This window comes from Poromitra crassiceps (genome assembly GCF_964638095.1).
Source record: "Poromitra crassiceps genome assembly, contig: HAP1_SCAFFOLD_317, whole genome shotgun sequence".
Classification (NCBI taxonomy): Eukaryota; Metazoa; Chordata; class Actinopteri; order Beryciformes; family Melamphaidae; genus Poromitra; species Poromitra crassiceps.
In genome coordinates this window covers 214620-228539 of record NW_028152085.1, presented here as the reverse complement: position 1 = coordinate 228539, position 13920 = coordinate 214620, and the positions used below count along the sequence as shown (strand labels likewise).

General features: G+C 42.6%; 2 protein-coding genes and 2 long non-coding RNA genes across 4 annotated transcripts; 2 read left to right on the top strand and 2 right to left on the bottom strand.

Moving 5' to 3' along the window:
• Positions 1-46: 46 nt before the first annotated feature.
• Positions 47-1107, bottom strand: LOC310771035. The gene is made up of 4 exons (XR_014552375.1): positions 1051-1107; positions 512-647; positions 282-375; positions 47-185 (listed from the first exon to the last, which is right to left on the bottom strand). It is a non-coding gene; the product is annotated as an uncharacterized lncRNA (long non-coding RNA).
• Positions 1108-1635: 528 nt separating this feature from the next.
• LOC310771048 lies at positions 1636-4386 on the top strand. The gene is made up of 5 exons (XR_014552376.1): positions 1636-1692; positions 2096-2231; positions 2368-2461; positions 2558-2709; positions 3816-4386. It is a non-coding gene; the product is annotated as an uncharacterized lncRNA (long non-coding RNA).
• A 1968-nt stretch (positions 4387-6354) lies between these two features.
• Positions 6355-8172, top strand: LOC310771039 (complement C1q-like protein 3). The gene is made up of 3 exons (XM_083663721.1): positions 6355-6443; positions 6718-6849; positions 6970-8172. The coding sequence occupies exons 2-3, from the start codon at positions 6792-6794 to the stop codon at positions 7254-7256; spliced, it is 345 nt and encodes a 114-aa protein (XP_083519847.1). The 5' UTR covers positions 6355-6443; positions 6718-6791; the 3' UTR covers positions 7257-8172.
• A 1762-nt stretch (positions 8173-9934) lies between these two features.
• Positions 9935-11478, bottom strand: LOC310771037 (zinc finger protein RFP-like). Its single transcript, XM_083663718.1, has one exon. The coding sequence runs from the start codon at positions 11432-11434 to the stop codon at positions 10010-10012; it is 1425 nt and encodes a 474-aa protein (XP_083519844.1). The 5' UTR covers positions 11435-11478; the 3' UTR covers positions 9935-10009.
• Positions 11479-13920: the final 2442 nt, after the last annotated feature.

Genomic DNA, 13920 nt, shown 5'->3' with positions numbered 1-13920 from the left:
CAATCTGGACAGGAGACACAATCAGGTACTCACTGTCAGGAGTCGTGCAGGCTGGTCCACGCTCGCTGTAGCAGGTGGGATGTGTGCCTGTGCAGACAAGATGTGGTGTGCTGCTGGATGACGAGCAGGAGCTCCTTCAGATACTCCAATGCCTGGGACACGCTGTCTGGAGTGTAGGCGCTCACCTTGAGAAAGATACACAGAGGGAAAAATAAGTCCCAGTGAAATTAAATATGACTATTTCACCTTGTTGGCCAAGGAGGCATGAGGTGAGGTCATACCTAAAGCCCTGCTTGGAGTAGAGGGTCACCTTGCTCCATCTTGCTGGGATACTTCAGTAATCCCTGAGCTGTGCAGATACGTGGCTGTGGCAGTCTGAAACACACAATGCACATACGGTAACTTAACTGGACTTGCATACATGTACCATCACATACTGTACCTAATGTTACAGTGTATTGTGTTAGGGTCATGTTGTTAACTTGAACATGGATAAGCCATATAATCTTACCTTATAAAGGTCATGCCATCTCTCTTTTTTTGGGCAAGGAGCAGGTATGTTTCCCTCACTGGATGGCCATACCAGACACCCCAGTAGAGAGCCACTCAGTGTCACCTGCCATAGCCTTGTTGTTTCGTAATGACATCTGAAATGATGTACAGTAGACTAAATTATACTTACAGCAATAAACAAACATACATTAGATACTAAAAACATACAAACAGAAACACAGGCATACAGGCATTTAATGTTTATATCAGTAGGCCTACCTGCTGTTACTTTTATCTGTGTATGAGTTTCTCATTATGCAGATTACTGATAACAAGGTTTACTATTTCTTATTTAGCTGTTAACGTTAACGTGAACTTGGGTTCAGATAGCGAAAACACAGCCACAGCTAACGCTAGTTAGCTTCTCGTTACGTTATGCTGTGATATTTACGTCAAAGACCGCGATCAAAAATATGCGCAAATATCAACGATATGGCCAAAGTGGACGTGAAATATGTGTATTTAATTAAAACATGAAAAGGATCGGCAGTTGCTTACCTGTAAGTTACGTTGTGTAGGGATAATAATAAGAGCTAATGGCTAGCTATCCGTTAGCCAAACAAACCACACACTGGGGTACTTCCGGTGAAGAAGAAGAGGGCGGTGACCTCTCGGCGGTCGGATTCGCTGGGATTGGCTGAATGAAAGATTGAATTCGCCTTCTGATTGGATGGCTTTGTGAAAGATTAACTTGGTCATTTGATAGGCTTCTGAATTATTAGGCTCGCCATGTGGTTGGTTCTTGAAAGATTAGGCTCGGCATGTGGTTGGCTTTAGAAAGATTGACTTCGCCCTGTGATTCGTCGACTTGTACAGACGAGCAGTGGTAAGTCGACGAATCACAGGGCGAAGTCAATCTTTCTAAAGCCAACCACATGCCGAGCCTAATCTTTCAAGAACCAACCACATGGCGAGCCTAATAATTCAGAAGCCTATCAAATGACCAAGTTAATCTTTCACAAAGCCATCCAATCAGAAGGCGAATTCAATCTTTCATTCAGCCAATCCCAGCGAATCCGACCGCCGAGAGGTCACCGCCCTCTTCTTCTTCACCGGAAGTACCCCAGTGTGTGGTTTGTTTGGCTAACGGATAGCTAGCCATTAGCTCTTATTATTATCCCTACACAACGTAACTTACAGGTAAGCAACTGCCGATCCTTTTCATGTTTTAATTAAATACACATATTTCACGTCCACTTTGGCCATATCGTTGATATTTGCGCATATTTTTGATCGCGGTCTTTGACGTAAATATCACAGCATAACGTAACGAGAAGCTAACTAGCGTTAGCTGTGGCTGTGTTTTCGCTATCTGAACCCAAGTTCACGTTAACGTTAACAGCTAAATAAGAAATAGTAAACCTTGTTATCAGTAATCTGCATAATGAGAAACTCATACACAGATAAAAGTAACAGCAGGTAGGCCTACTGATATAAACATTAAATGCCTGTATGCCTGTGTTTCTGTTTGTATGTTTTTAGTATCTAATGTATGTTTGTTTATTGCTGTAAGTATAATTTAGTCTACTGTACATCATTTCAGATGTCATTACGAAACAACAAGGCTATGGCAGGTGACACTGAGTGGCTCTCTACTGGGGTGTCTGGTATGGCCATCCAGTGAGGGAAACATACCTGCTCCTTGCCCAAAAAAAGAGAGATGGCATGACCTTTATAAGGTAAGATTATATGGCTTATCCATGTTCAAGTTAACAACATGACCCTAACACAATACACTGTAACATTAGGTACAGTATGTGATGGTACATGTATGCAAGTCCAGTTAAGTTACCGTATGTGCATTGTGTGTTTCAGACTGCCACAGCCACGTATCTGCACAGCTCAGGGATTACTGAAGTATCCCAGCAAGATGGAGCAAGGTGACCCTCTACTCCAAGCAGGGCTTTAGGTATGACCTCACCTCATGCCTCCTTGGCCAACAAGGTGAAATAGTCATATTTAATTTCACTGGGACTTATTTTTCCCTCTGTGTATCTTTCTCAAGGTGAGCGCCTACACTCCAGACAGCGTGTCCCAGGCATTGGAGTATCTGAAGGAGCTCCTGCTCGTCATCCAGCAGCACACCACATCTTGTCTGCACAGGCACACATCCCACCTGCTACAGCGAGCGTGGACCAGCCTGCACGACTCCTGACAGTGAGTACCTGATTGTGTCTCCTGTCCAGATTGTGTTAAAAACGTTTTAACAACCTCACACAGACAAGACTCAAGTCATTACTATTGCTTCAGACAAAATCATTTCCAAGGTTGTTCAGTGTTTAACTGTATGGTCTAATCTTAGAAATATTGGTGTTATTTTGATCAGGCTATGTCCTTTGATCAAGTTAAGTCATTGTCCTGTACATGCCACCCCCCCCCCCCCCCCCCCCCCCCCCCCCCAACACCCATTTTAGAAACAAACACTCAGGTCTGTTGTGTCACACAGATTATTATTGATGCCTTTTGTATCATCCCACCTGGAGTACTGTAATTCCCTTTTGACATGCCTCACCGGTCCCTGGACTGTCTACAAATGGTCCAGTGCTGTTGACTAAGGCCGCATGCCCACAGGGATTGTTTTTTTGTTTTTGGTTTTTTTCCCAGGTCAGAATGCTTTGGAAATCATGTCCAGAGTGCTTCCAACGTGCACAGACACAGCATTTATTTGTTGCTGCTGAAAAAAATTGACATTGATGAGTAGCCTGCCTTTCCAAAAGTGTAACTTTTCTCTGCTTGAGGCGCCCAGAGCACCCTGCCCAAAAACACTAGCCATCAAGAGCGTTTAAACACCAGGTGCGGTGCTGGGAAGAGGAGCGCTCCTAGAGCGTCCTTACCATAGAGAATGAATTGCAGAAAGGCGCTGGCAGCTCAAACAGATGTTCCCTGTGGACACAGCTGCTTAGTCCAGCACGACATGTCACATCACATCCATCTTAGCTTCCTTACATTGGCTTCCATCAAGTTTAAGGTTCTTGTAATCACTTATAAAGCCCTGCATGGTCAGGCACCTGTGTAAATCTGTGACCTGATCCATCCCTACATCACCAGTCAATGTGACTGCTCTGTGAAAGGTGCTATATAAATAAACGTTACAAATAAACGTTACTTTCTTAGTTAATTGCTTACTTACTAACAGGTCCAGGATCTACATCAAAAATGTGATTCATCCTGTTTAATCCATGCCAACTATGTCTCTTTTCATCTATCATCTACAACGTGTATCTATCAGTCTGATGTGTCCCATGTTTGTGTTTTCCCTACAGTGGTGAAGTGTCAGTGTGGTGTCTGCAGAGCCTGCTCGCCTCCAACACAACCCACCATCATCAAGACCTGGACCCAGGAGCTGCTGACGCCAGCATGATGGCAGCATACAGATGCCAGCTTTTTGCACACCACACACACTCGACACTGATCTACACAAAGTTACACTCACCACACACACTCGACACTGATCTACACAAAGTTACACTCACACTGACCCTTTCTGATGCTGCCATTTGGTTGTGTCAGCTCCTGCTCTCTAGCTGTGATTGGACACTCTGGGGTCAGACAAGTGAACTCTCATTCAAAGGACCCTCTCTGTCTCTTTTCTTCTTTTTCTTCTTTTCATTGCTGTTTATTATTATTCATTGTCCACTGTGTTCTTTATTTGATTTAGATTGCACATTGTCTAATCGTTTTGTTTTTGTAAATGATGAATTTATTTGAAATGTATTCTCTCTTCGTGTCTTTGATAATACCATGATATTTAAATCTACTACATAATACATTATAGCCAATACATTTTATACTTGACTGAATGACCAATAAAGTGCTCAAATCAGTTATCACTCATTCAATCATTACTTTCAACTTTTCTTTAGGGCATTACCCACTTTTGAGATAGCCTAAAACTAAATATTTAAAGTGCATACTTTCTTTCCCTATTACAATAATAAAGACCCAGTTTTAAAACCATGCATTGCATATTTACCAACATGCTTGAGGTGGGATTGTAAACCTGTCTCTTCCATTTTACACAAGTAGCCTAATGTGATGGTGCATTAAAAGTTGATCAAAATAACATTATAGTTTAATTAGATTTGAGTTGCAGCACATTGACATCGTTTCAGAGCACCAAGGCAATAACTGAATGACATTGGACAAAATTCAAGTAAGTCCACAGCTGGATTCGAACCTGCGTCCTCCCAAATTTTCTTCCTTTTCCTCCCCCTTTTCCCCCCTTTCTTCCCCCTTTCTCCCCTTTCCCCCCCCTTCTTTACGAACTAATGTTCCCCAGCCTTGGCCTAATGGATAAGACACATGACTGCGAAGCCGGCGCCGCAGGATCGAATCCCGCATGAGGTGCGATCTTTTGTCTTTCAAAAATCGTTGAATCTGGACACGTTGTGGGGAAGTAGAGGAATTACGTCGCTAAGATTTCCATTCAGAATATATAATTATACCCTGACTAGATGTAGTGGTTTGACGTGCAGCAGACGGTCGTTATACGTGAAAATGTTTGCTGGGTAGTCAGATATGACTTGAATGTCATAAAATAAATCACCTACAGTGCGACCACTATTTTGACTGCGCGGCTTTATGTAGCTTAACAAAGGCATTTTTGGCACATTGCCACCCCTCGTTGTCAATGGACTCCGTTAAAACATGTTTTTTGAAGTCTCCAGATTTGTCGCTAACTGATGCAGCCAATTCTATTGTGTGAGGCAGCCATAGAGGCAGGCAGTGTTGTGTGACTGTGCATCCACACTGTGGAGAGGATAGGAGCTGACTGACTGATAGGCTATCAAACTTTTGTGGGGAGAAATCAATTTAAAATTAGTCAGATATGACTTGATTTGTTTTTGTTTGGTTACAAATTCGCTAAAGCTGTTTCCTATCACATTTCTTGTTTTTGATAGATGCTACCGCGACCCCCCCCGCCGCCCCCCCTCACCTCCCCCCCCCCCCGCCGCCCACTGGCAGAAAAAACGGCTCATATCCAGTTGTTTCTTAACAAAGACCCCTCATGTTTAGAAAGGCAAAACCTGAAAATATCCTGTTCTCTCTAGCAGGACATGATCCAGAGTTCATGTTTAAAAGGCACTGAAGAGCCACACCCGCCCACTCAGACATATGCGGATCATATCGTTCCACTGTTTAACATGACCAGCGCTTGCGTGGAAGCGGATCTTATACCGGTGGTCGAGGTAGATAAGATACGGAGTCTCGGGAGTGCGCGTAGGCCGGCTAATTGTTGTTTAACATGCAGGCCAACCGGCTAGGTGCAGGTTATAATACGGATTCCACTGCATGTTAAGAAGTGGCTTTAGGCTGTCACACCGGTCCGGTTTCTCAGTTTCTGCACATGCGCAAGCGGTGTACATTTTACTATGGAGTGCACGTTACATTACCGAGATTTATTTTCAATTAACGCTAATCAAAAGTTAGCGTTAATCACCAGATTGCAATTTGCAACGCCAGAATTCGCCACAAAATGGTAAGTTACTTGCTAAAAATGCCAGCCGCCGTGCCAAATGATCAATTATGCAGCCTTGTGCAACTTGCGTGATGCTTGAGACTTGTTTAGCTTAGCTGTTTGTGATAACTGACTCTGTCATGGGCTACTTCTGCAGTGTCTAGAGGACACAATAAATTATGTGTGTGTGTCAGTGTAGTGTGTGTGCGTGCGGGGGGACCTGTGCGTGTGCTGGGGGAGGGGGGTGTTCCGCAAATAGGTGCGTTCCCTCACTTCTCAAGATAGCACTACACCTCTGTATATAACCCTTTACTAACCCCCTTTATAACCCCCATACTAGAACTAGCACCAGATGAGCAGGGTGTGCTGGAGAAGCTGAGGTCTGACTTGGATCGGGTGTCTACAACCGTGACTAGAATCAGCCACACACTAAGTAAGAGAGGGTGGCTGTACGTGTGTGTGTGTGTGTGTGTGTGTGTGTGTGTGTGTGTGTGTGTGTGTGTGTGTGTGTGTGTGTGTGTGTGTGTGTGTGTGTGTGTGTGTGTGTGTGTGTGTGTGTGTGTGTGTGTGTGTGTGTGTGTGTGAGGATGACAGCACGGAGGGGCGGAGACTGTACACAAGAAAGTTGACATTGTAACCGGCAAAGACGACTGTTTAATTTCTAACTGTGTGCTTCCCCCCCCTCCTCCCCCCACACACATACACAGGCATCAGCAAGGTGGCGTTCTCTGCCGCTCTGGGACTCCGTGCGTCAAGTTTCGGACCCTTCAGTGATGATAGAATGCTGATCTACAGTAGTGTCTTCACCAACACTGGACAGGCTTACGACTCCACTACAGGTAGTGATGCAACACACACACGCCCACACGCATGCACGCACACACACACACACACACACACACACACACACACACACCCCTAACCTTGTGTTAAACGTCAGTTTTTCTTTCTGCTAAAAGGCATGTTCACAGCCCCGGTGAAAGGAGTGTACTACTTCACCTTCAGAGTTGCTGGCTACCACACCCCAGACACACCGATGGGAGTGCGTCTCTTCAAGAACGATCAGTTCCTGATCACGAACGCCGGGGCCCCGGGCGGAGACATCGAGAAGAGCTTCTCCAGCGCTCTGGTCCTGGAGCTCCAGGCTAGAGACAGGGTCTACATGAAACTCAAAGCAGCGTACACAATCTATGACAACACAGGTGTGCACTCCACTTTCAGTGGTTTTCTGCTCTACACTTTGTAAATTTCAGTTTAAAAATGTATCTCCGCTCACGGATGATTTCACTGCCGTGATGTCTGTGCACCTGTGACAGACATGTTGTAGTTGGAGTACATATTTACAAATGTGTATCAGTAGTTACAAATGTGTATCAGTGGATTTGTAGCTGTATTACATAGTCACAAATGTGTATCAGTGAATTTAGTTGTAGAAAACTTTTTTTGTTCTAAGAACGTTCTGAGGTTACGCAAAATGTTCTTTGAATGTTTTTTGTGGCATGCCCCCCCCGCGAGTTTTTTTTTAACATTTTAAAGTCAAATGCATGAATTTGGTGTACTTTGAGAAAGCTTAAGAGCAAAATGAAAAGGCTAGATCTATGAAGAACATGTCATCATTACTGTGCTGTGGGTTTACAATGACAAACTAAATTTCTCCCTATAGGTCAGGGATACTCAACTTGCTTTGCCACTTTTGTGAAATGATAGAAGGCGAGGGGCCAGTTAATAAACAAACAATATACAGTCGCTAGTTCAAGAAAAAATAAGAAGCATGGCCATACCATATATATATATATATATATATATATATATATATATATATATATATATACACTGTATCACGACCCTATTTCACAATCACTGGAAAATAGCAAAGGCAATAAAGCAGCTACTGGTGGGCTCTATTTTAACATGCATGAGCGAGCATGTTTTTAAGAATTTCACCATAGTCATCTGAATAAAGGCTTTTAAACATTTTGCCAGTTAAGTGCCTTGGACCTTCTTGTATATAGAGCTTATAGAGCTTGTATTTAGATCTTAATAGATAAGTTAAGTCCAATCAAAATGTATTTAAATTAATAGGGAAGTCCATTGAAAATTGTTCAGTCCAGCTTATAAATTTGTTGTTGTTGTTTTTTGTTTTTTTTTATATATACAAATAATCCTGGTTCATCAGCTAAACTGTCTTCTCCCCAGACTTAGCATCAATTCTTCTCGGGCCACTGTTCTTTTTAGAGCAACATCTGTGCTGTGCTTTTCCAAAAACGTCCATTGACCATGTTCATTGTCAAGTTTCAGAAGAGTCTCTCTATGGTCCTAAATGATTGATTTATTACACAATGGAAATTGTAACAGTAGAGTTCTGTTTCTACTCTTATGTCTCTGTGACCATTTTCTCTATCAGTCAGATGTCACGCCTGTTACTATCTCTGGATGATAACACTAAACCACACTTTTTTTTTGTAAACACACTCACAATTGTTTCAGAATGTATACAAACTCCCCTCACCATTCACTTATTCAAAGATGACTAATAATACCTTTTTATTATGGTGTGTATCATTTCACAATTTAATCATTATTTTCAGATCAGATGCATTAAAATTTTTTGTTTACTGCTATACCATGCTGATCGTTTGTATTGATAACATGATTCTTTGTTCACAGTCTTCAAATAAAGGTGATTAAAATCATCAACGGTGTACATCTTTTGTCTCACATGGCAGTTGTTTCCAATGTAATCTTTTTACAAAAGTTAACATGATAAGTGAAAAGATTGTATTTTGTTTTAGCGGTGATGTTTAGTAGCTGTCAAAGCCATCCAGTATGCCAATGCTAAAAACATGTCATGCTGTCAGACAGTGAAGGTGCTCGGTGGAAAGAGGAGAAATGTTGACACAGTCTGTTACGCACTTCTGCAAAGATCTGCCACATTCCTGCACGCTTTTATACAGCTTTTCCTCACTGCTGTGAGTGGAAGCCTATTAAATGATGATGATATCAATCATCAATCATTGACTGAAATAAATCAGAGCACAAGAAGACAGCAAGACCAGGGACAGTGTCTCAACTTTGACCCAATTCCAGTGTTGTATTGATAGTGGAGAGAATGGCAGGATATTTCACTGTTTGGGTGTCTTGTAGTGTCCTCCCTTCTCCTGGCTGGCTGCTCACTAGTACTGTACTGTCACAGGAAGTGTGTAAACACAATAGGAAGTAACTGGCTGACCCCTGTGTTGGAACGTAAGTTGAATACAACTTTGAGTCGTTTTGGTTTTCACACTATATGACTGGGCTGTGACAGGGGATCGATCACACATTACATAATGCAAATGACTATAACCGTGAAGAAAAACTTGTAATGTTGGTCTCATTATGCTCCAAGCATCTTTTAAAATGCTCTTGGCAGGATGTGTGTCACATTGCCCCTGGAGATGAACTCCGAATGCTTCTTCTCGTAAATACTTTTACTTGATCAAACCAAGTGATTCAGCTATATTTACCTATGGATCATTTCACTTTAAAAGTTTAAACATTTCTTTTTTTACTGTTTTTTATGTTTTGGTCCAGGCAAAATGTTATATAGTCTTAATTGCTGTGCTCTAAGTGGCAATTACCTTTAGAACAATAAAAATTGTCAAGCTTTGATACCAGTCAAATGCTAAATAATGTAAGCATTGATTCTGTAACTAGCTGTCATGTAACCATACAATTGTGTTCTGTTTCTTTTTATTAAGAAAACAAATACATGTAAATGTGAGAAGCAAAAAGCAGAATTAAGCCTACTTATTATGAATAAAGTGCTCTTCAGTAATTGTGTCAAGGTACAACGCTCAGAACGTGTTAAATGCCAAGAAGAAAACAATCTATACTGTCTTTTGTTGTTTTATTACATTTATTCAGCATTCAAATGACTTGGGTTACATTACAAGTTACATTACAAGTTACATTACAAGAGGGAAAACATATTTCCCTCAATGTGTGAAAAACAAATCATGTCTAATCTGTGTGAGTGACAGGAGAGATGATCAGAGGGGCGGAGTTTCTACCTCCACGATAAATGCCAAAGAATGGGTAGAGTTTCTCAGTGAAGGTGCAGCCACTGAAGGAGTAGATCAGAGCTGCAGCATCTACGTCATAAAAGGAGACCAGACCCTCCTCATAATCCACAAACACCCCCACCTTCTGAGGCTTCCTTCTCAGAGAGAGGAGGGTATTTGAGTGGGCAAAAGCTTTGTACTCATTTCCATTCTTCAAACATATGGCCCAGCAGCCATTCTCTGGACATGGTGAGATTCCTCCTCTCCTGTTGATCGACCCTCTGGCCACTCCTAAATCCCACCCAGTATTCCCTTCAACCTGAACCTCGTAGTAAAATCTTTCTAAAGACAAGGCCTGCTTTCCTAAGACACAGGTCCAATAAGAAAATCTCTCTGGGTTGTCTGGGAGATTATTACATACATCATCACCATGATGTACTTGTTTCCCATCATCAGACAGGATGAGATAGGGATTTGCTGTGTCAGGATCCAGTGTCACATCCACTGTATACTGCTGGATCCACTTCAGCCCAATATCAGCATACAGCTTGTCCACAGCTCTCCCCACAGTCTCCTCCAGCTGAGCCACAGCTCTCCCCACAGTCTCCTCCAGCTGAGCCACAGCTCTCCTCACAGTCTCCTCATATGATGAGCGATGGACACTGACCTCTGTCCAGTCCTTGGTGTGTAGAGGAGTGTTCAGGGATGGGAAGCTTTGGAGGAGGTGGAGGTGGTCTTCAGTGTGTGAGAGCTGCTCCACCTCAGTGCTTCTCTTCATCAGCTCAGAGATTTCCTGTTCCAGCTCTTGGATGAAGCCTTCTGCCTGTTTCTCTGTTGTTTTCTGCTCCTCTTCAAACATCTCAATGAGGGCAGCCTGGCCTCTCTCCACAGACTGCATCAGAGCAGTGAAGACCTGCACACTGTCTGCTATTTCTAGTTTGATCTCCTGAATCTTCAGTCGTCTGTCCTGGATCATCTGCTGAATTGCAGCCTCCGTCTTCCCCAGCTCAGCCTTCTTTACATCATGTTCTTCTTTCAGAGGGACAAAGTGATGTGACTTGTGGTGTAAAACAGTGCAGAGCAGACATACACACATCTGGTCCGTCTTGCAGAACAGCTCCAGCGGTCTGTCATGCTCTTTACACATCCTGTCTTCCAGGTTCTCCACAGGATCCATCAGCTTGTGTTTTTTCAGGCTTTTGTTTATCTGATGAGGCTCCAGGTGAGTCTCACAGTAGGAGGCCAGACACACCCGGCAGGACTTCAGGGCCTTCAGCTTGGGCCCAGTGCAGACGTCACAGGGAACCTCTCCTGGTTTGGTGCATAGTTGGTCTGGGCAGCCGCTGGCTTTCATCTGAGCTGACTTTCTGGACTGAGCAGCCATCTCAGATATTAAAATATTGACCCGCAGCAGAGGTCTTCTGTCAAAAACCTCTTGACACAAGGGACACCTCCAGTGGACACTAAAATCCCAGTGCCGTGTGATGCACTTTTTGCAAAAGTTATGTCCACATGGTATGGCAACTGGATCAATGAACACATCCAGACAGATGACGCACAGAAACTGCTCTTCAGATCTGAACCAGGTGGCAGATGACATCTGGATGATGGCTCTTAGGTTGTGTGGCGACTTACGGTAGCTAACGGGCGAGATAACTGTCTGAGGATGTACTCTCACGAAAGTCTGGAGGTTGGCTTAGGTTGTGTGACGACAACTTAGCTAAGATGTGAGATACATGTATGATAACATGCCTCATCAGTCCTTCAGGGTTGTACATCTATGGTCATACTGTATATACCACCAGCATGGGAGGATTTATGACATCACTGATGATGCCACAATGGGTAAGTAGAGACAACACTGATGATGTCACAATGGTGTGAGGTGAAGGATTTTCTGACATCACTCATCACGTGACGTCCCTCGAGCAATTATGATGTCATCAGTGATGTCAGTTAAGCAAAAGGGCACTGTGACATCATGAGTGATGTCATAATTTGACATTACTTTGTTATTAGCAAATAAATGTCAATTATATGCAGACATTGTGACATCATCAGTGAACAGTGACAATGTCCAGAGAACTAATATCAAGATGTCACTTATGCATACACATTGCCATCATCACTGATGCCATCACTGACTGATGACATCACCATCGATGACATCACTCACTGATGACATCAGGTCGGTTTCCATCCACCTGTTTTTATGTGAATTTTCAATTTGCGCATGAAAAGTGGAAACCCTGGAAAATTCAAAAAACCTCCAAAAGGCAAAAAGGCTTTTACTCAGGAGAGGTGGGAAAGTTAATGTATGGATTAAAGGTAAATGTGACTAATGCAGTGGAAACAGATGAAGCTAATCCTCTCGGTTGCAAATTCACAAAATGTTTTATTATTAGCGAAAAGACGAGGGCGAACTACGGCATGCAGGTTATTTTCTTCACGCAATTAAGACAACGTGACAATTTCTGACGCAGAAGAAGCAGAATGGATTCGTCAGTTTTTCACAAATAACGCGAAAAAACGAAGAATAGAGGTTGCAAATGGTAAATTGCTTGTTTAATCAGTTAGTCAGATTATGCCTGACATTATTGTTGTCAAGTAGCAATGATTGAAGCTTATGTGCTGAGCTCAATCAAGCTAATTTTATTAATTTCTGGTGATTAATTGCTCAAATTGTCCAACAACAGAGGAGAAACACAACCGGAGTGGCAGTGTCTTGGTGGCACACTGTGTATGTCAGTTGCCTACTGGGTGGGGTTTGTGTGGTCAAGTCCAGGATGTCCACATATCTTTGGGTAGCAAAAATATTTGTATTTAAATAAAAGTGGCAATAGGCATACAGTAACAACCCATTTTTTGTTTTTATTACACTTCTAATTAATTGAAGATATTAACGTTTTAAAATAAATGTTCTTCAATAAACTATACTGCAAAGGACGGTTCCCATGCACAGCAGGTTTTGACCCCTGGTCTACCAGAACACAGACGACTGCACTGCCCATACAGACAAACCCACAGACCTGCCTGTCTGTTGTTGGAGGATTGTTTCTGATTGGCTGTTTGCGATTTTGGGCATGTTTTTGGTCCCCCATTGTGAGAATTGTGATGATTTTGGTCAGTAATGATGTCACTGATGATGTCATATGACATCATCAGTGATGTCACTCGAGCAATTTTGATGTCATCAGTGATGCGAAGTAGGCAATTGTGTGCTGCACATGCCAATAGAGCAGGCGAGGCCACGCAGACGCAGCAGCCGAGCTGCAGGTGAGGCCGCGTTCTGGGCTGGAACCCTAGTCTAAAACAATCTCAATAAGACTGCATGATTCTCAGTTTCTAAATTCAAAGCTACTGCAATCATTTGGACCTTGATTTATCTTACATTGTTTCATGTAGGCTAATGCTAACAGAATCCATGGGCATTTTTCCATGTGTTTGCATACCATCAAGGTCCAATTTGTAAGATTCCTCCACAGTAATAACAACACAAAGCCACAAACCTAGCCACAAACCTGGCTAGCTAGTAAAGCCAAAAAACATCAAACCATCATAAAAAACATACACCTATACAATGAAGTGTTGTTTCATTACTCATGAATGAGTTTTATTCTTAATGTGTAAAATGATGAGAAAACGAACAATATAGTCTTGTATCCATGTTGTCGTCAACCCTGTTACTTTTAACGAAAACACCCCTTCAGACATAATGGACTGTTCCAAAAGTTGTAGCATTTCCAGGAAGTGACATCACCTGCCTTTTCTAAAGATGATGGTGGAAAGATAAGTAAGTGACATCTGCTTTTAATGAATTTTCTTCAAGTTTTGTAAAGTCTGACAGAGGCACGCTGTGTCAGCCGTGTT